This window comes from Leopardus geoffroyi, chromosome D2 (genome assembly GCF_018350155.1).
Source record: "Leopardus geoffroyi isolate Oge1 chromosome D2, O.geoffroyi_Oge1_pat1.0, whole genome shotgun sequence".
NCBI lineage: Eukaryota > Metazoa > Chordata > Mammalia > Carnivora > Felidae > Leopardus > Leopardus geoffroyi.
The window spans coordinates 31221698-31243672 of record NC_059334.1 but is presented as its reverse complement, the minus strand read 5'-3'; the positions used below and the strand labels follow the sequence as shown (position 1 = coordinate 31243672).

The window sequence follows — 21975 nt, the reverse complement described above, 5'->3', positions numbered from 1 at the left end:
AGATGTGTCCCTTGGGGGCGGCAAGGCCTCCCCGCTGTAACTGAAAGAGCATAAAGGCAGGAGCCTGCTGGCAGGAGGGCCGGATGGACAGGGAAATAGCCGAGTAAAGGAAAGACTGAGACCGGACTGCGGGCATTAAGGAAGCCCGAGGCGGGGGTGGGCATGGGTGGCGAGGAGAGGCAAGGAGGCTGAAGAGGCAGGAGGGGCCCAGGCCGCGTGGACTCTAGCCATGCGGGGCTTCGGGAAAACCTACAATAGACTCCAGGCTAGGAGACGGGGAGCCCCTGTGTCTCCCTGGAAAGCCGTGCCCAGCCTCTCGGGCAGGAAGTTCCTCCCCTCTGTGCGTGGCTCGCCCCTGCTCTTTGAAGGACCAGAGGAGCCCCTGCTGCCCGCAGCTGCGTCTCTGCCCTTTTCGGCCGGAAAGAATTTTCTGCAGGGAGGCCCCCACCCAGGGCAGGGGGCATTCGGCATGCGGATGTTGGGGGGGCGTCAGTGTGGAGCTGCGGCTGGGGTCTGCTGGCATCATGGACACCGCCCGGGGGAGCCGGGGACCCCGGTCCGCCCCAGCCTTCCCAGGCCCTCCCCAGATCCCAGCACCGTGACCTTCATGACGGCCGGCGCCAGCCTCTAGGCACTGCTCGGGACCCAGGTGAGGGGCCTGGGTGTAGTGGCACGGGTAAATGCTGTCTCTCTCCGTCTCAGGGGTTGCCAGCCATGGGACTTGCTAAATACCCCACCGCAAGACCCTACCCACAGGGACAGCATCGGGGTTCCAGGAAGGGGGTCGGCCTCGGTGGGTTTCACAGCTCCCAGCTGATGCTCTGCAGCCAGGGCCAGGTCTTTGAGGACACGCAGGTACGAGAAGGAGGGGAGACTAACTTTAAAGAGTTCAGTTGTGAAAGCGCTTCTCCCCCGGCCTTGCTTCAAAAGGAGACATTCAGCTGGCTGCGTGGACAGACAGACATGTATTATTCTGCAAGGCAGCTGGAGGTAAGGGGCAGAAAGAAAGGCGAGGACAGGGTGATACACGGGAACTGGGATTGGGGCTTAGGCAGAAACTTCTGCCAGAAGGACTAGCCCGTGTCACAGGGTGAACCCCAGGTTGGGTGCTAAGCTTTCTAGAGGGCGGTTCAGTGTCCAAGAGACAAGACCTGATCCATCCCTCCTGGAAAGTTCTGGACAGTGATTTTCCTAAAGGTGTTCATCACCAAGGCCTGATGTCACAAACGACATCCTCTGGGGCATTTTACAGCAAAGATGGTCACCTAGGCCTGAGGCCAAGTCAGTTCAATCAACGCCACCGCTGCGGAAGCTGAACCAAACTGAACAGGTCTCTAGCCCCTGGTCTCCACGACCTGTCTCAGCTGGCTTAGTAGGGTATGGTACTTTCTACAGATGGTGTACTACTGGCGGCCTTAGAGGGCTAGCTCTGGGGCCAGAATGCTTGGGTTCAAGGCCTGCCTCCGCGACTCACTGTGTGACCTTGGGAAAGCCACTTAACTTCTCTGGGCCTCCGTTTTTCTCCCCTGAAGGAACGTAGAATGAAATATATATAAAAATATAACCACTTCAGAGGATTATTTTGAGAAGTAAATGAAGTAAGAGATGGTAGAAATCTTGGAACAGTGGTCAATAAATATTAGCTATGACTCAACGATGAGGGAGGTGGTGAGGATTACAGCTGCTATTAATTGAAAGATTTCATCTAATCCGGCAACAACCCGTGAGGAGGTCGTCATCATCTCCATTGCTCCGACCAGGACGCTGAGGCTCAGGTCACACAAGTAGCTAGCGGCAGAGGTCCATGTGATGTCACATGCTGTGGGCTTACCCACCTTACTGTTTTGCCCCAACCAAAAATGTGCCAGGCGCCTGGGCGGGTGGAGAGGAAGCTGCTGGCCATTGAGGGGCGTGGACGGGAATGGAGGGATGCTTCCAGCCGCTCTGTCCAGGCGAGAACACATCACCCTGAACCATCCCCACTCTCCTGGCCAGCGCACTAGGGACGCAGCTCGGGTTTAGGAGTTCATCATTTCCCCTTCGGCTGGTTGCTCTGAAACACCATTTCCAGGGCACGCCCCTGAGCAAATGCTGAGCATACAGCTGCGTCTTGGGTTGGGATGGGGGAAAGAGAGTAACCTGTAACAGAGGGACCTAATTGGTGAGGGCTGCCTACATTATGCAGTCCCTGGGCTCCGTAAGGGACCTGGAGACCAGTGAGCTCTCATCCCTGCTGCTGGATTGTGTGAGATCAAATGCGAGACGAGATATTTAAAGGCAACAGAGAGGAGAACACACGGCGCAATGTGCTGGAGGCAGAGCCACAGAAGGCAAATAGGGATTACCTTGCACGTTGACGCTAAGACACAGGGAGGGGCAGTCTGGGCGGCTGTGTTGAGAAGGATTCTGAGGCTGATCTAGGCTCCCTGGGCATGTGTCGAGAGGTTAGGAATGGCTGCCGTGGGTCTGGGACAAGAGAAGTCAGCCCATGCCATGTCTATACTTTCCTTCTCCCAGCTAGATGTTTGGCATGGCCAGCAAGTTCTGCAGGAAGTCAGAGCAGAGAGAGAGCCCGTTTTGGGTTGGAGTGGTTTGGGGAAGGCTTTCCAGAAGGCACTGGGGCAAGATGAAAATGATTAGGAGTAAGGGAAAAAAGGCATCTTTCTGAGGGTGTCAAACTGTGAAACTATGCTGAAGGCAGACGGCATCGTGTTTCAGACGCTTTGACTCTCTCACCATTTTCCTACGAGGGTTTGCTACTTAATGAGGTCCTCAGTTTGGTCTGGAGCTACCTGATCACTGTAAGGCCTTTGGAGAAGCTGTAAAGTGTTACCCCCTCTCCCTGGTGTTATCTGTAATAAATACTGCTCTGTATTTTTCTTTTAACTTAGAGTCATGAGATGGCTCTTTATCTCGAACACCGACTCTCACTAATTAGTGGCAGCTTCCTGGGGCAGCACTGAAAAGCATTCTGAGGCCGTATGCAAGCTCAACGGGGAAAGTGTGCTGCAGTCGATTAGCAATGTCTGCTGAGGCCAGGGAATGGGGAGTGGAGCATGCCAAGTCTTTACCACCACTTCACCAGACAATTAACTATTGTCTGGAAGGGGGAAGGTGTGGTGTGGAACACAGATGCTCTCCAGAGAGGGGGATCCTACCTCTGGCTCTTCTGATCCCTGGCTGTGGAGGCTTCAGACCTGTTTTATATCTATAGAGAGAAGGGGCTGGGACTGAGGGGCTCTGAGGATCTTCCCTCCATTAACTCCCCACAAGACCGCTCAGGCACTGACCACATATGCAAAGTCAGAAGCAGTGGAGGCTGGCTGCATATGAGGGGATCTAGGGTCTGTCTGATTACGGAGGCCCAGGCTGCTGTGATCTACAGGCCACACCCCCAGAGGCACATACTTCCTTGGTAAGAGCCCTGGTCTTTCAGACGCTGCTTTGATCTCTCCCCTGAATTCTCCTCTGGGAAAAAATCAGTAAAAGGCCCCTGCACATGCCCTCTAAATGTAAGACATTCCTGTTACAGTGGTTGGTATTGTTATTTTTATGGAGGAGGGAGTCTGCCCAGGGTTCTTCAACTTTTTAGCCTAGAGGTTTCAACCCTCCCTTGACCCCCAGGAAATTCCTGAAGGTGGAAAATGCCCTTCCCACCCAAAGGACTGGATCATAGAGAGCAGGATGGAAGGACAGTGACATCAGTCCTCTTATCTGTAAAATGGAGCAATGAGAGCGTCAGTCCCTCAGGGAGGTTGTGGGGACTGAGAGAGGTAACGCTCACAGCAGCGGCTGCTGTACGGACCCTATAAACGTGAGACGTTCTCATCAGGGGTGCCGTTACTCTCACTGTTGGGGGAGGGGAGTCCGCCTGGCACCCCCCACCCCCCCCCGCCGGTGCCCACCTGGAAGCTGGCTGCTGACACCATAGATCCTACCACTTGGATCTAGCTATCTGAACTCGGGTCCCTCCTGCTTCCCAGCACACCCTCTGCCCAGCCCCTGGTGACATCCGATTTCCTCCATTTGGGACATTCCAGTTTCTTTCTTCACAGCAAGCAAATCAAGTAACAGGCAGCTGGAGCGCTCATTAAGGGTCCCAGCCCAGAAGAGAGGCACCGATGGGGGAAGAGTTGGGGCCTGAGGACTGGAAGCCACACCGCCAGCTCCCCATGAGCTGGCTCCCCGCCCCCATCCTCCTCTCCCCACTCTGACCCTCCCCTCCCCCACGGCCAGGCCCCTCAGATACAGGCCTTCTGCTAGCATCTGCCTCTGGCCTGCCTCATTCCAGGCCCCTCTCCCACTGGGTCCCTTCAGCCTGGCCTTCCCTGCTGGCCCTTTCTTCCACCCGCCTTCCAGATCCCCACACCCAGCACGCCGCTTTCCCCCCTGGGCGGGGGGCGGGGGCGGGGGGGTGCGGTGCCCCTGGGTTCGTGCCTCCAGGCCACCACACAGGCTGTGTGCTTCACCGGACTGCCCTGTCCAGTGTCCTTCTCCCATCTTCCAGGGAGTGGCCAGGCCCACCTGCTGCAGGACGGATTGTCTGCCCCAGCTTCCGGGGAGCACTCGTACAGTCCTGGGCACGGCCTTTGGTGGGAGCACCTTCTAGTGCATCCTCCCACCTGCCATCTCTTGAAAATCTCACAGCAACCCCAAGAGGGAGGCAGAGCCTGGGCGTTAGTTACAGAGGAGGAGCCTGAGGTTTAGGGGGTGGCATGGCTTGCCGAAGGCCACATGGCTGGGGGCAAAGCCCAGCTGGAATCCCGGAGTGGGGTCCCTCCACTCACGGGGTGCCTGTGTGCCCTTTACAGAAGGAGCCCTCCACATGTCCACGTCGCAGAATCACTCTGCTAACAAAGCCACTGCCCGGGCTCTCCTCTGCCTTTTCTTCCCTCTGGGGGATCTGATGGCCCCCGCTTCTCCCTTCCCTGCCTCACCCCTGCCTCACCCTTGCCCTCTGCTCAGCCCTGGGAGAGCACACCTAGGAAAGGGACTCCTAGGGAGGAGGGAGGCCTCAAGTGGCTCCCGGACAATTTGCTGGCCCACAAGTGGCTTTGCTCCTAGTGCAGTGCTGTCCCACGGAACTTTCTGTGAGGATATACATATTCTGTGTCTATGCCGTCCAACAACTGGCAACCACTAGCCTCGGGTGTCTCTTGAGCCTACTTGAAATGTGGCTAGTGTGACTGATCAACTTAATTTTAGATGTATTAAATTGTAATTAATGAAGTATAATGGGTCTCACGTAACTGCAGTGGACAGTGGAGCCCTTAGAGTGTCCCTTCATGAACCTCTGGACCGCAGGCCCCACCCAGGGCATGCCTCCTAGGGCCACTCCCCATGGACAAGGCCACCTGCCGCCTCCACCCATAGGACGGGCCCCTCCCTCCGGCTCCGGTGCCCTCTGCTGTTGACCTCACTTCCCACCAGTTTCACTCACTCCTCTCTGTCCCTACCTGCAGCCCAGTCCGGGCCCCAGCCCCCTCTGGCCTGTGCTAGCCGCTTGTTTGGCCTTCCTCTCTGCCCTACTTTCCGCCCCATTCTAGGAACATACCTGCCCTTCTATGGCTCCCCATTGCCCTCACATAGATCTAACGATCTCTGAGGCATCTGCTGACCCAGGTGTCTCTCTCCAGTCAGATCTTCCACCATTCAGCTCCCCAAGGCAAACCGCACCCCCGCCCCCCACTCTTCCAACCTTCAGAAGCTGTTCTCTTTGCCCCTTGGAACAGGCCCCTCCACTCATCCCTTTTGCCTGGGAGTCTCCTGTTCACCCTTTAAGGCTTCACTTGAAAATCACTTTCCCAGGAAGCCACTGCCGTCAGGTATGTTGCATGTTGATACATTCCCCAGACCTCCCCCGCCTCTATTATCGTAGCATGTTTCACATGACATGGTCACCGCCCATTGTCTTTTTTTTGTGTCCTATTTGTCTGTAAGTTCAGGAGGGCAGATGTGTGACACCCGCCCCCTCCCCCCCCCCCACTAATGCAGAAACATTTGCCAAGTGAATGAATGAAAGGAAGGTGGCAGGACAGAGTGAAGAACCAGGGAAGTGGGGTCAGTAGCTTAGGTTCTAGTTCTGGGTCTCATCATATGACTCGGGGTAACCTACTGCCCCTCTGTGGTCCTTAGTTTCCCCATCTGTAAAACGGGGGTCAGTTCAGATGCTCTAGGAGATGAGAGGTCTCAGAAGTCAGTAGGTACACAGGAAGCTATGGGTTGCAGAGGAGGAATCAGCATGTCAGATAACGTTGTCAGTCCCAAGGCCCGGAGAGCGAGAGACTTGACATGGTTAAGTCTCAAGCAGAGGAAGCAAGGATCTGGGGCATGCCCTGGCCAGCAGGAGGGGCCAGGAAGAGGAAAGGATGGAGAGAGGCTTTGAGAGGGGCTCCCAGAGCCAGATGCTTGTCCCTCTGCTGTCAAGGACCCTGAGATACCTGGTGGGAGCCCTGACTGCCCGAACACGATCTCCACCACCCAGCCAGTCCCACGTGCACTGTCAACCAGCTGGCAAAGGCTGCCTGCTTGTTGAGCCCAGACACTTCCCAGGGGACTGTGGGTGGCCATCCCCTGGGTCCTGGCAGGGTATGGGAACGAGCGGCCGGCAGCGGTCATGGGTGTGCCGCTAGTCTCAGTAAGCTTGCCTTGGGACCACCCTCTCTGCTCTGGCCCTGTGGCCTCCCTCTTGGTGTCCGCCCTGGAGAGGTGCGTGGCAAATTATCAACCTTTGCCTGGCAATGGAACCTGAGAGAGGCCTGGCTGTAGGGAACTCGTACATTGTGCCAGAATGGTCCCAGGGCCCACCACGGTTAGAACTGGGCTCGAATGCTCACCACGACCACAACCATGTTCGAGCTCAGAGGAGTGAGGGTATTTGCCCCAGGCTGCACAGCTTTTAAGTAGCAGAGTGGGGATAAAAACCACCTCCCTGCTCTTTACTGCTCCTACTAAGTAAGAGGCCCCCTCCGAGTTCTTCCTCAGGGGAACTTTCCAGGCTGTTCCAGGACCTCTTCCCAGGCCACTGCTGCCCTTACCTGTGGGTCCTCCCCTTCATTTGGGCCCTGGATCCCTTGTGCTGTCCAGATCCTTATAAGTCACCAAGGCTCACACTCTCACTGCCCAGCTTTTCCTCTGGTGGCACCAATGAGACTGTATGTCCCTCCTTCCTGGGTGAGTTCTTTTCATGTACTCCTGAGATTGCCATGGCCAAGAAACACTAGTGGCTTTTAATCCACTTAGGTTCAAGGACATTTCGGAAGTGGAGAAAGCTCAGCATCCTTTCCACAGAAAAACACGCAAACACGAAATGGTGGGGACCATCCCAGGGGACCAGGGATAAGAAACAAGAGAGTATGGGCTTACTCGGTCCCAAGGACAGTAGAACCAGGGCGACCCTCACCTGGGCCCTAACAACCTGGGGCAATGGGCCGTGATCGCGACACCACTCCCTGCAAGGACTGCCCCTTCTGTCCCCCTCAGCCCCTTGGATGACTCACTCCCTCACACCCTCTTCCCAGCTGAACGTGGCAATAAAAGTCAGGCAGCGCTGATCCTCGAGGGATGGATGGGGAGGGCCGCGGGGGCCCAGCAAGCCCTGGTCGGGGCCACCGGGCACATATCCCGCCGCGTGGGCGCTGGGAGGCTCTCACACCGCCCTGGCGGGCTGCCTGGAGGGAGAAGCAGGGCCTGGCAGCTTCCGCGCGCCTCCGCGCGCCATGCCCCGCTCCACCTGCCCAGCGCGCCCAGGCGCTCTCTGCGCGGGACGCTGGGGGCGCCTGCCGGCGGCGGGAGCGGAAGGGTCCCACGCAAGCAGCCGGGGTCCTGCGGTTCCTCCGAGTCCATCGCAGGGCAACGTCCGTCTCCGCCCCCCCCCCCCCCCAACCAACCCCCACCAGCAGACGGCTCCTGCGAGGCCCGGGCGCACCGCGCCGCTTGGAGAGCAAGAGCCCGCGGGCACCGGCTGGTCGAAAGTTTGGAGGCTGCGCGAGGGGGCGCCGCGGGCAGGGATAAAAGCCAGTAACAAAGAGCACAGACCTCATCCAGCAGTTGGTTGACTCGTCCCAAAATAGCCGTCTCCATTTGCTGCTCCCCACGCTCCGATTCCAGGCGCAGCACCCGGGCCTGCAGCTCCGCGGTCCGAAAGTGGGCGAGCAGGCTGAGCGCCAGCGAACACAGGGCCAGCGCCAGCAGCCCGCACGACCCCGGGCTCGGCAGCCGCGCGCAGCGCTCCGCCGGCGCCACCGCCAGCGCCACCGTCGCGGGCGCGCTTAGCTCCCCGGGGCCGCGGGCACCGGCGGCTGCCGCTTTGCGGGGGCGCTCGGCTACCATCCCCTTGCGTCTTGAGAACCAATAAATAAATAAATAGAATAAATAAAGGCGAGAGCCGCTGCCCAGAGGCGCGATCCAAGCTGCGGGCAAGGGGGGAAAAATGTCCCTTTCTTTTGCTCCCGGCAAAGACGATGGAAAAATTAGCGGCAGGAGGGGGAGAGCCGAGAGAACACAACCAGCTGCCGCTGGCAGTACAGCGGTAGTAGACCCAGGTGAGAAGAGAGTTACTTCGAAGAACGTTCCAAGTCCAGGAAAGTTAGGGGAATCCGGCCGGCTCTCCTTCTCTCCGCCCCGTTTCCCCCTTCAAGTATCTGCAGAGTCCCGGAGTTGGTTCCGCGCTGTCGGTCCTTCTTGGTGTCTCGCGTCTCCCGGGCGAGCCGGCTTCAGTCCCGGCGCGAAGGGGCGCACACCGAGGGCCCCATGGGCAGAGGTGGGTCGTGGCCGCCGCCGAGAAGCGTTGGGGCCGATTCCGGCGCCTCTGTAATTTGACACACTGGCTGCGGCTGAACGGATCGGATGAGCAATCCGTGCTACTTCCCAAACTAATCTCTCCCACCCCCTCCCTTCTCCTCCTCCTCCTCCTCCTCCTCCCCTCTTCTCCTCCACCTCCTGCGGGGCCGACGGCTTGGATTTATTTATTTATGCAAACTCGCCCGGGGTGGGGGGCGTGGTGTGCTGGGCCCGCTGCCCCAACCCGCGGGCCCGGGAGCCCCTCTCCCGCGCTCCCTGTCCCCTTTGAAGTGACACTCGGGGTTATTTATAGGCAGGAAGGGGGTGTGGAGTGGAGCGGGGGCTCTACTTCGCTCCCTTTCTCCGGATTCACACCGAGGGCCCTCTGCCTTCCACCGAAGTGGAGGGGCCAGGCATCTCTCTGCTTTCGGACAAGTTGGCAAAGGCAGCCTTTGGGATCCTCCAAAGAACCTGGCTGAGTTATGGTCAGGCACCTAGATGGATCTCTATATCCTGAGCAGGAAGCTCTAAATCTTTTCTGCCACCATTGTCTCCACCCCCCCCCCCCCAACGTGTCCCGGTGTCTCATTCCCTCCCCGCTCACCCCAAACCAGTTCCACCTTGGGCCCTGTACCTCCCGAGTCCTGCAGCTCTGTGGAGCCTTTGGTTGGGCTCATTCCACCTAGCACATCTTTAACATCTTTACTCAGGGGTGAAAAGTCAGCCCTCCAGAGGGCAGAGGAATTGGCCTCCTTTTCTCCCTTTCGGGACCAAGATGTAACAAGGTACAGGAGAATGAAACTGAGCAGAAAGGCTTAATTCCAAACAAGGTACCTGAGAGTCAGGTCCTGATCCCTCCCCTTCCTGCCTGTCATTGATCTGAGACCCATGCCATCCCACCGCTGTCGGAGGAGCCTGCCCCAATTCGCCCAGCCATCAAAGGTGAACTATTCTCAAGGGCACGCGCAGTCAGACTCTCTCCCTGCAAGAGTCCTTCTCTGGAGCTCACCCGCTCCCTCCTGCTGTCATTTCCTAGGCTCCTGTAGAGAAACACTGGTGGCCTGAGGGCAGTTTGTAGTTTCCTCTCCTGTCATTTCCCCACCTTCAGTAACATTTGTATCCCAAGAGACCTTATCTCCCTGCCGCCTCTTGACATTCTTGCAAATGAGGTGGTGGGATTGAGCTCTTGGAGAAAGCCTACTTCCCAGGAACAGGGGGCAGGGGACAAAAAGGCCGGCCTTTGAAATGTGAAATGCGGGTTGGGGTGACAAGAGTGTTGTGATTCCGTTTTATAAAAGCAGGGTGTACAACTTGACAAGGTATATACTGACTTGGTGGGGCCTGATGTATAATAGAGTGACAAGGCACACCTAAGGGTGTAGCACATTTAAGAGAGTTACATAGTAACGTAGCGCTCATATGTAATAAAGGCTTTAGCATTGCAGGCTTGGTCAGTCAGCCCCATGGGGGACTACAGAGATACCAAATTATGCTTGGGAGAGTGCTGTTGGCCAGGGGTTCCAGGTCAGTGCAAGCTCTAGCATTTCCCTGAGGTAGAACGCTGGGTAAGGCCGCCTGTGTTTTCCCCCAGGGGAGATGGGTGCCTCCCCCCAGCCACTCAAGACGATCCCTGGGAGAACCCATGGGTGTTGGAGACCACCAGGGGGCGCCAGAGAATTTCTGCACTGAGATGCCTGCCAGAGATTCTGGGACTTGGATTCTCTACCTCCACCCCCGGCCGGCCCCCCAGGCTATTGGGAATGGAGGGACAGCACAGGGGGCTAGTTTCCTTCCTTCCTTGTTCCGCGAGCTGATCTTTCCCCTTTGCGGACTTTAGGAGCCCCCAGGAATGCTCAGCCGGTGAGACCGTTGACTTGGAGCTGGAAACAAGGAGGAGGTGCAGTGCTAGACTGACCCCTGGCATCGCAAACCGCATGTCTGAACCTCAGGGGCTTCCAGGGGACTCTGGAGTCAGAGAAACCTGGGTATAAATCACAGCTGTGTCAAGCTTGGGCAGCTTAACGAGGTAATGCAGGAAAAGCGCTTGGCAAAGTGCTCGGGCACAGAGCAGGCCCTTAAAAATGGCATCTGCTTCTTCTTTGGGATTCATAGTTGCTGGTGCCAGCTAAGATACAGCTGCTGCTGGGCTCCCCGTTGTGAAACAGAAAGAAATTTCAATCCCAAGGGAAAGCAGATGAGTCACAGACTCCATTTCCCCATCACTGAAAGCTGGGGGTAGCAGCTTGTAGGAGGCAGGCCTCAGTCTGAGTCGGGGGGGGGGGGTCCTATCCCCCAATGTCCCTTCCCTTCTCTGTATACCGTCTGGGGAATTCTCCCTCCCAGCGAAGCATTGCTTACCATAGACACAAGGTAACTGGGCTTATCCCGAACACTCTTTCTGCAGAAGTGGGGGCTGGGAGCTACGGACACGGGGAAGAAAAGACCCTACTTTTCAGGAGCTCAAAATCCAGCAGGGAAGATTGGATATGTTCGAAAACAGCTGCCACGTAAGGCAGAACAGTGAAACATCCCCAAAACAGTGCACGGGCCACAAGAAAGTGCTGTGGGGGTTCCCGGGAAGCAGGGCAGGGATCCTGTGGCTCAGGAAGAATTTCTTGTTTGTAGTAAGAAGTGGCTTTCAGCATTAACCCAAAGAGTTTGACTTCGCTCTGTGGCCATGCTTATACCCCTAGAGGAAACAGATATTCTGGATACCAGGATGGAAAGCTAAGGAAAAGTGCCCCTATGCACATGGGCTGTACTGTTTCCAAAGTGTTTTCTGTGTTTTTCTGCTTCCACGTATTTGGTCCTGCTGGACCCTTTTCCAGAAAGTCCATCCTTTGCTTACGGGCTCTGGGCACCTTAAAATCCTGTTGTTCTCTCCAAACCCAATTTTAGGGTGCAAACCCCACTTCTCCGCTTCTCAACCTCCCACTTCCTGAAACCCTTACCGTCCTGGCAAGTGAGACAGACCCCACTGCCTCGTCTACTCCTGTCTCTCCAGCCTGATTTTTGGTCCTTCTTGTAGAGCCCTCTACTTCTCCCTGTGTCAAAAATGGTGGTTACAACTCCTCAGGAGTCACAGAGTCGCTGCTGAGCTGTGCCACCCGCTTCAGAATCACCCACAGAGGCCACGGGAGTGAGGACACCTGTTGTTTTTCTCCTGAGCCTACTCTCACTTCTCCCCATGACTGTGGCTCAGGTTCCCTTGGGGGACCCCCCTACTCTCAGTCCATGTGGCTGTGATGGGATTGACCCCATGCCTAGCTCCTATCTTCTTTTTTTAAAAATTTATTAATGTTTATTTATTTTTGGAAGGGGGGCAGAGAGAGAGGGAGACACAGAATCCGAAGCAGGCTCCAGGCTCCGAGCTGTCCGCACAGAGCCCGAGGCGGGGCTCGAACTCAGGAACTGAGAGATAATGATCTGAGCCGAAGTCGGATGCTCAACCGACTGAGCCACCCAGGGGCCCCAAGGCCTACACTTTTCAATTACAGGAGTCATATTTGCTTAAGCTCGTGTGAATTGGGTTTCTTCTCCGAGCCCAGAGTCACAGATAGGGGTTCCCTTACAGAGCCAGAAGCTCTTTGTGGTCGTGGAAGGGGCACAGGAATCACAGGCTCCCATCCTGTTTATAGAAGTTCCCTGGCAGATTGGGATGTGCGTGCAAGGTAGAAAGTCCCTGTGCTGAGCACTCCTCCTGGGGGATCGTGCCCCTCCTGAGCTCCGGTTTCTGTCTCTCAGATGATTGATTCTCCAGTGCAGACCCACAGCCTGTGCCTAGCACTCCTCACGCACCTCCAGCTGCCTCCTGCCAGCTCCCTTAGGAGCTCCCTTCCCCACCACCTCATGTCACGCAGAGCATCCCCTGTTCTGCCTTCCTTCCGTTCCTCTGGCATGGCATTGGCATCATCCTGTGGCTCAGGCTGGATGTGCGCCTTTGCCCTCGTCCTTTCTTCCTTCATCCAGTTGGGACCAACCCCTGTGGATTCTACCTCCTTAGTTTCTTTCGGATCTGTTCCTCCCTTCGGATCCCTTTGCTTCCACTGCCTGTCCCATGCCTAGCATACACCAACTCAACTTTCCCCCCATAGTAACCACAACTGGGAAACCTAACCCAAGGAAGCCTGGCCCAGGACCTGCCAGAACATTCCCCCATGCACAGCTTTTTCACACTTCCTGTTCCTCATTTCGCCCTCAGGTTTTATGATCCCTGCCAGGCCGGCACTCCTCCCAGCTCTGCTTCTGATGCCTGCATGTGGTAAGCAACAAGATAGAAGGGGCCTGGGCCCCTGGTGGCTTTGTGGGATTGAGTTGCCAGACAAGCCCAGACTTTCATGTGAGGGAGAAGTAACCTGTCTCAGCTGAGCCACAGACTACTCACTCTGGTCTGTCTCGTGTAGCCTAAACCACATCCCATGACCTGTGTCAATCCTCTCCCCGAGGGTGTGTGTTGCTAGAGAGCAGGCGTGGACCGTGTTTATTTCTGTATGCTCAGCACTCGGCACAGCGAAAATGCCCCCAGAAATGGTATTTGAATGAATGAATGAGCGAATGAATGGATGGATGGATGGATGAACTCCCAATTCCCACTCTTGCCCAGCTATATTGCTTCACCTGTGCGCCTATCTCCTCTTATGCAAGATTTAGAGGTTGATGGGCAACGAGGGGGAAAGGAGAACTGGAAGGGATAAAGGCCTTCCCCGCTCTGAAATTCACCCATTCAGCAAATATTTGTGGAGCGCTTTCTAGTGCCAGGCCCCAAGCTGGTGTTGGAGACACCTCTGTGCACATGGAAGGCTCGTGGTGGAGGTGCACGGGGACAGTGCTACGATGAGGTCACGGGGGGGGGGGGTGCTTGGGGAGGCAGAAGGGAGTCCTTACTAGGCTTGGGGAGGGATGGGGCCTGAAGGATGAGCGGAGTCAGTCAGATAATGGGGTGTGGGGAGGGCTGGCCGCACAGAGGCATCTGCCTGTGCAAAATCCCGGAGGTAAGAGGGAGCATGGTGCTTTCGGGAAATTGTAAATGGCTCACCGGGCCTGAAATACAAAGTGCAAAGGAGAGAGAGGGCTTAGGGTGAAGAGTGGGTGGGGGCAGGGCAAGGTAAGCGTGTGGGTTTTGTCCTGAGGGCAGAGGGGAGCCAGTGAGGGGCTGTGCCCAGGTGCCGGCTGTTGGACTGTTGCGGAGCCGCTGACCTGCCCTGTGGAGGCCGCTTCCCAAAGAGCATGACCTGAGCTCAGGCTCCGGGGAAAGAGGGTGAGCGAGGCAGTTCTCTTGGGCTCCAGCTGTCAATTCTGACTTTGTACGAGCTTTGAACGAAACGCTCGGCCCGGTTAGAGTACAGTAGCATGCGGCGTCTCTGGGGAGAGCGCTCTGGGGTTTGGGGGCCAGCCGGAGGCCCCCCTGCCTGGGGCTGCCGATCAGACATTTGGAAATGCCTTTTCCCGCGTCCCCACTTCCTTCCCACGCAGCCACGCCAATCAGTTCACTGGCTGTGGCTGCAGAGCAGGGGCTGGGGGTCAAGGGGCAGGGGCTGCAGATGTGCGGAGGAGGGCCGGCCTGCCCAGGGGGCCCCCGGGAGCCTTGTTAACTGCGGCCAAAACAAACTCTCTCATTAAGTAGAGAGCGAAGCCAGGTGCGGAGGCTGCGCTGATGAAATCGCCGAGGGCCCCCCTCGCGCCGACCCAGGGGCTTGGAGGAGCTTGGGGGCATGCGGCTTCGGGCCACGAACGACCACGTGCACGTACGTGGGGCTGTGACCCTCCCCCCCCCCCCCCAGCGGCCGTCTGTCTAGGCTCCCGCTGCGTGTACGCGCCTTTATCTGCTCTTGTGTTTCGGTGCGTGTGATGCATGCTCATTTCTGCGCACGCGCGCGAGAAGGCACACGCAGGGGAGGGCGCGTGCTCTGGCTGCCCCGGGCTGCCCCACAGTGCGGCTGGACTGTCTCCAAGCCACTCGGTGTGTGTGTGTGTGTGTGTGTGTGTGTGCGCGCGCGCGCGCACCTGTGCACCTGCTGACCTCTGCGCGTGCATTTGGCTTTGGTCCAGATGTGTATACAGAAACACGTGTGTGCTGCTGAGTGGTGCCCCCCCCCCCACCATCGTGTCTCAGAGCGATGAGGGCAGTAACCGAGGGCGGTGTTGCAGTCATCTATAGCTGCATGACAAAGCTCCCCAAAACGTAGTGCCTTCAGCAGGATGATTTACTCTTTCTCACATTTCTGTAAGTCGATAGGGTTCAGCAGAGTGGTTCTTCTGTTCTATGTGGCTGTGGCTGCACTGTGGTAGCTTGGCACAGGCTCGGCTGGGGGTGTAACATCCAGATGGCTTCTCATTCTCCAGGGGCCACTCTAGGTGGCTTCTTATCCTTCCACGGTCCATCCCGAGCCTCTTTACAGCGTGATGGCTGTCGTCCGAAGGGAGAGTTCCGATAGGACATAAGTCCCAGTGGGCGAGGACTTATGAAGCCTCTGCTGGGGGCACCTGGGTGGCTCAGTCGGTTGGGCGTCCGACTTCAGCTCAGGTCATGATCTCACAGTCTGTGAGTTTGAGCCCTGTGTCGGGCTCTGTGCTGACAGCTCAGAGCCTGGAGCCTGCTTTGGATTCTGTGTCTCCCTCTCTCTCTGCCCCTCCCCTGCTCATGCTCTGTTTCTCTCTGTCTCAAAAATAAATAAAAACATTAAAAAAAATTTTTTTAAATGAAGCCTCTGCTGGTATGACACTTGCTAATGTCCAACACTTGGCCAAAACGAGTCACATGGCCAAGGCTGGTTCCGTGTGGGAGGGAACAACCCGCGAACCTGATTCTGGGATGTGTGCTCCTTTGGGAGCCACAGATGTAACTGCCTCCTCCAGTCTGGGAAGAATGCCTGGTAAGACAGGTCTATGAGTTCATCTGACCCTAAGACGTAAGATTTGGGGAATATCGTGTTAGCAAAGGCCATGCCCAACTGTGTACCCTAAGTGCCTAGACCCTTCCCAGACCAGCAGTTGGAGACCCCAAATAGCCCGCATCCCTCGGGTCTCAGGTGGTGCAAGGATAACTCAGCAGACATCTCCTCTCTGGTCTCATTCCGTCACTGGGCCCACACAGCTCTGGAACCTGTTTTCTGCTCGCTCGGAGGCTGTTCTGAATGGTTTCAGGGGCTGGCTCCGCTGTTTCCCGGCAGTATGACTTGTGACCTCTCTGCACCCGGTTTTTAAATCTGAAATATGGCGAGAAAAATTCCTGTGTCCTAGGGCCATTGTGAGGATTGGCTGCATGGGGCCTGCTAAGTGCCACATCAGCACCCAGGACAAGACCATCATCGCCACCATAATAACTGCAGAGATTGGAGGTGTACAACAGAGACCCAAGCAGAGTTTACACCTCTCCTCTAACCCTGTGTTCCTGCAGCTGAGGGGAGGGACGGGGTAGGTCATTGACCCGTCAGTCAGTCCACGCCTATGATTGAGCTCCTGGTGGAAGCAAACGCCAGAGTCGGTGCTCACAGAATCTGCAATCCCCTGGGGCCTCTGTAGGGACCTGTGTGCAGTGCCAGGGGGCATGAGCTGAAGGCCAAAAATACAGGCAGGTGAGTGAGCTGGGACTTGGAGAAGAGGAGATGGATGGAGACTTGGAGTTGGGATGAAGATTCAGGAAGGCTCCCTGGAGGAGGTGAGTCTCGAGCAGGATCCTGGAACGTGGCACGATCCAGATTTAGAAAAAAGTGGGGGAAGGCCGAGAGAATAGAGCAGAAGTTCCAAACTTTTGTGGTTGATTCTTGCTAGGGGGGCATTATGTGATCACCTGACCCCCAGCAGCCCCAACCATCCATCTCTTCAATCCCTTTCTTCTCAGGTGCCATGGGCAGGGCATGTTTGGCCTACATACCAACACCCTCATTTCCGCACCATTGGCAGACATCACTAATCAACTACAGAACACCACTACACACACACACACACACACACACACACACACACACACGCACACGCTCCTTTGGCTTCTCAAAGCAGGAAGCTTATTATCAATCAGTGGAGGTTAGTGCTTGGGGTGAAACCGTTTTGCTAACTCAGGTCAAGTTGAAATAAAGCACCATCTTTGAAGCCTCGAAAGCTCTCCATGTGCAAACTGTGTGCCTTTCAGTGTCTTCACCTCTGGATCTCAGCCTCCTGTCAGGGGCAGGGGAATATTAATTCCTACTCGGAGGAACCTGGGAGCCTCCAATGAGACCATGTGTGTGAGGCTCTAATACAGTACAAAATCCAGAAGAAATGATGACACTGCAGGCAGATGTTGGAAACCATGAACAAATGTATCCATCCGAGTCCCATTTGTAGCGTTTTGGAGGAAGGACAATCCATTGAGGAGTGGGAGTGGGGTGCAGACCCTCTGAGCTGTCAGCTGTGGACACACGGCTCAGAGTCTGGGGCTCAGAATCTGGGCCCCTGCGCAGGGACAGAGGAAGGGCATCATAAGCGTGTGCTCAGAGGAGCATCCTGGGATTTGCGCTGTCCCTGATGGGGGGGAAGAGATGTCAGAAAGGCAAGCGACTGCGGGTTAAGAGACAGATGTTTTTGTTTGATGACAGACGGGTAAGGAAGAACACAATTAGTTGACGAAGCCGATCCCTGTTTACCAGCATCTGGGAACTGCAAGTTATGGTGTCGTGTCTCTGGCTGCTCTCCTGTCCCCCGCCCTCCCCCCAGCCCCACCAGCGACCGCCACCACCGTGAAACTCTTCGTCTGGACCATGCGAGCTCAGTCGTCGAGTCTCCCCTTCGGAGCAGCTCTCCTGCTTTGAACTAGGGAGTATCCCTACCCCTTGCCCGGAAGAAACTTGATAAATTCCCCAGGGCTTCACTAGTATATGGGACCTGCAGAAACTGCACAGAGAGGTCAGAGTGTGGTCCAAGGTCACACAGCACACTAGTGCAGAGCCAGACCGGGGCCCAGCCTCTTCCCTCCCAGGCATCACACGGCCCCCAAGTTCAAGCCTAGCCCAGGGTCTGGACTGTGGCCAAGGGCTAGTAAATCCAGAGGGGGCTTTGCCCTCCCTACAGAGTTTTTCTCCCTCTAGTTCCTTCTCCGGCAGTAGCTGTGAAAGCAGACCTGCCTGGCACATGCATTCCTGTAAACCTCATTACAAGGGTCTTTTTTCCCCCCTTCTCTTTTTTTCTAAAGGTTGTTGCTTTTGTTAAGGTTATTTCTGAAGCTGGAGAGAGAAATGCCCTGTTTGTCTTTCCTATACAGGCCTCCCTCCATCAGGAAGTGAGGGGTCTTGCTTTCTTCGAGCAATCCATTCCTGACATGAGATCACTGCTGACAGTTGGGTCTGCCGTAGATGTATTAACCTGAGTCTTCCCTCCGCCGTATAAAGCTCTGGGACAACATGTGGAAACAGATGTTTGCTTGGAGCAGGAGCAGGAGGCACTGGGCCAAACGCAAGGCCCAGCCCCCTGGGAAGGGGGACAGATGTGCCAAAGGCTGTGGCAGGCTGTGGGTGATGGGTTAGTGTGGGAGCCTGGCACATCTGAAAGGGAAGCTCCCCCTCTGGGCTGGGCACAGGGGCCCGTCACACTGGGCCTGCCCAGGGATTAGAACCAGTGCTGCAGAGGCGCTGAACTCTGTTCTCACAACCTCCCTTTTTGCTCCCATCCTGTGGCCAAGGACTAGGAGTCCAGCTCCTTGAACGTGCCACCTTTCCTATCTCCCAGAAATGGGAAATCCCTGAAAGGCTGGGATGTCATCAAATTCAGATTTGTCGAGGTTTCAAACATCAGGTTTGGGGCTTAGCACGTTATAATTCTCAGGAAAAGAGTAACGATGGTGGAAGTGATGGTGGTAAATGGTTGTAGGTGAACGTGGATACAAACCAGGAAACCCACCGGCTCACCAAGTTTCTCTCAATTGCCGTGTCTGTGCTCAGCACATGACTAAGCTGGGCCAATTGTGAGAACGCATGCGTCTTGCCACTGTGATTGGCCCGAAGGGTGACCAAGCCGCACCAATCAGGGACTTTCCCTGGAGCTTTCCAAACTACTTGGGAAGACGGAAATTCTTTTACTTTATGTCACTATGTGGCAAGGATATAGATCCTTGGCTCACTTGGAGAGCGGTCTGTATGCAGATGTAGGGAATTAAATGGGCAGCAGAACGAGGCAGGGATAAGAGATGGAGGGAAGGAAAGCATCCTTTCGGTGTTTGGATGGTACAGTCCCTTGGGCAGAGGTATCCCTGTGATGGTCTTGCCCTTTTGAGTTTGGGGGTGTACACCCCCACCTCTCCCTCTCTCTCTTTCTCGCTCTCTTCCTCTCTCTGTCTCTCTTTAAGCTAGCTGACTTGGTTTTCTGTCACTTGCTACCAAAGCGTTCTGACTGACCGTGAGCGGAAGGTGATCGTGGAAGTGTAAAGATGATCGCGTGAGAGGAAGCCTAATAATGATGACAGTGGAGACGAAACTGGCAAAGACAACATCAGTGATGGAAGTGGCTCTGATGATGAAATGGTGTTGCCAATAATAGAGGTAAACAATAGAGACGATCATGGTTTACATTAGATGGTGGCACGACAGGAATGATACTGGTGATGATGGAGGCGGTCATGGGATCAATCGTGCGCATCATGGTGAAGACGCTATGGCTTTACCAGCCTAATGTGGGTATATGTCTGAGACACACAGCTCCAAAAGATCCAAGAAAGGACCATAAAGAAAGGATGGGTGAAGGGGGACAAGTTTTTCCATAATTTCAGGTGCTATCCTTTTTCTTAACTGAATAAATCCTAGTTGAACCTGGACCTGGAGAGGAGGGTCGCAGATGGTACCCCACAGAACTTCGTAACTATATCGGAATCTTCCGGAACAGAAAGACTCGGGGTCCCCAACCAGGTCCTTTTGAGAATTCTAGTTGCCTCCGAGGGTTCAGACATCAGGCAAACAGGGGGACAGCCAACATAAAAAAGCACCACATCTTGTGTCTGACCATTTGCAGTCTAACCGTGTATGTCTGTGCCTGTCTGTCCATCATGGTCGGCTTGGTGAAACTGATCGCTTCTGGAGAATAATAGCAACTAATTTTTGCCAAGCATTTCCCATGTGCCAAGGATTGATCTAAGTGCTTTATAGAGACCACCTTGCATGATGAAATCCTCACAACTATCTCCAGTTAACAAATGAGGACACTGACGTGTGGAGAGGTTGTATAGCTCACCCGAAGTCACAGTTAGGGAAGGCAGGGGAAAAGCCACGCCGTCTGGGCTCCAGGTCCCATCCCCTGACTCCCAGCCCTCTGGGAAATGTGCTCAGGATGGGTAGGGGCCCCAGGAACTTCTGATCCAATCTCTTCCCCAGGGCCTCCCCTTTAAAAGCCAATGGGGACAAAGTGAAGTCCTGGGGGCCTCATGGAAAAGGCCACCTGCTTTAAGGGGCTGCCTGGTCGTGCCATTTCCCACACGGGGAGGATCTCTGATGGAGGAGGGCTGGGTTATTGGGAGGACCTCCACCTCATCTTTGAGGTTTATTTTCTTCTCCCCGAGAGAGGGTTCTTGCCAGCAGTAAGGAGCTCTATGTTTCAGCCTCAGGCATAAGACGGTGGCTTTGGGGTCAGACTTTGGGGTATGTGATTCTCATTTCACCACTTTGGGCTGGTAACTACTTCTCTGAGGCTTGATTTCCCCCCCTTGTAAGGTGTAGACAAGAATTCCTATTTCCTGCTGTTACTGAGAGCATTCAGTGTGTAAGGCGCTTAGCCCAGTGCCTGACACATAGTAAGTACTCAATAAATGTCAGCCAGTTACTATAATGATATTTCAATTCTCTGGGCTTCACTCTTCTTTGGCATTCTCCTTCTCATTCATGACCAGGATTTCTGTTCTGCTATGAGGAGAGAGGCCTAGGAGGGAAGAGTCCGGTGGTTAAAGGAACCCAGACCTGACTTTAGTACAAGAGGGTCAGTACTGGCCCCTAAGCCATCTCTCTCCCCCAGAAATTATAGATCCCTGTAGCTGTACTTTTAAAAATAAACACATGCCATTTCTACGATGGAAATTTTTCTTAAAAAAAAAAGAAAGGAAGTAAAACACTCTCCTGCCTTTTCCCTCCGCCAAGCAGAACTAAGAAAGATAAATGAAGCCTTTTACACACACGTAGGAAGTTCCAGGTCCGGCCCCCACCCTGACATGGTTCGGGCTTTGTTAGAGGCTTCCGCAGCCTCAGGAGCGAGCGCCCACCCCGGGTGCCCCTGGGAGGGCTACGGGGGGCTCCACAGAGTGCATATCCTCTTTTGGGGTGGGGGAGTGGGCACTCCCTGCCTTTTAGTTTTTTTCCTTCTCCACAGTGCCCCCTGCAGGCTGCCAGAGCCGCCGCACTGGTTCACCCCATCCGTTTATCCCTGGTTGACCACGTGTTGGGCACCCCACACTGCGGCCTCGGCCAATGAAAATACTTGTCCCAGATCACCCAGCCAGTAAGTGGCAGAGTCAGGACCAGAAGGAAGGCTTTGATTTCCTGGCCTAACTTCCTCCCACACCTGTCACTCTCTGCCTACTCAAAGCACCAGCTCCAGAAACCCTGACATCTATTTGTAGGTCTGGGCGGTGGTGAGGAAATCTGAATCTGGAGTCAGAAGCCACGGGCTCTGTCCTACCTCACTTTCTGTCCTCTGCGTAACCCTATAGGTCACCCTTTTCTGCAGGAAGGGGTAAAGCAGCCTACTACTTGGGTTTGTTAACGCGCAAAGGTCCCAGTACATAGGAAGGACTCAATACATACTTTAAAATTCGTATCACGAGAAACCATCATCGTTTCACGATGATGGAACGAGGTGGGGGTATTGATTAATGGATCTGGCTGTTCTGAATGTCCCCCCCCCTTTTTTTTTGCAACGAACATTGATTGCTTCGTTAAGAAAAAAAATGTTTTAAATAACATACAAACAACATGTCTGTGCTTCCCCACTATATCTCCTTTCCTAGAACTATTATATGGACACTTGCATGGGCTGTCTAGACTTGGAAGCAGCTCAAAAATGTTTTGAGTGAATCAGAATGCTTTGGGTTGCAAGTGATAGAAAGTCTCACCTATGGGGTAACCCAACCCATCCCCAAGAAGCTGGTGGGAGCCCCAGGGACAGTTTTTTTCTTTGTGAAGGGCAGGGCCCCTTGAAGTTCTCCCCTGGAGAGGGGCCTGCCCCTGAGGTGTTGGGCGGGGGGAG

The 21975-nt window shown here is 55.2% G+C and overlaps 1 protein-coding gene across 27 annotated transcripts in view; it reads right to left on the bottom strand.

Moving 5' to 3' along the window:
• COL13A1 (collagen type XIII alpha 1 chain) overlaps positions 1-8886 on the bottom strand; it is a 148949-nt gene extending 140063 nt beyond the window's left edge. For all 27 annotated transcript variants that reach the window (XR_006701506.1, XR_006701508.1, XR_006701507.1 and 24 more), the window contains exon 1: positions 8038-8886. Coding sequence is in view for 23 of the 27 variants with exons in the window: in XM_045437663.1 (XP_045293619.1) it covers positions 8038-8331 (294 nt within the window). In the remaining 4 variants the exon portion in view is untranslated. The remainder of the gene's footprint in view (positions 1-8037) is intronic.
• Positions 8887-21975: the final 13089 nt, after the last annotated feature.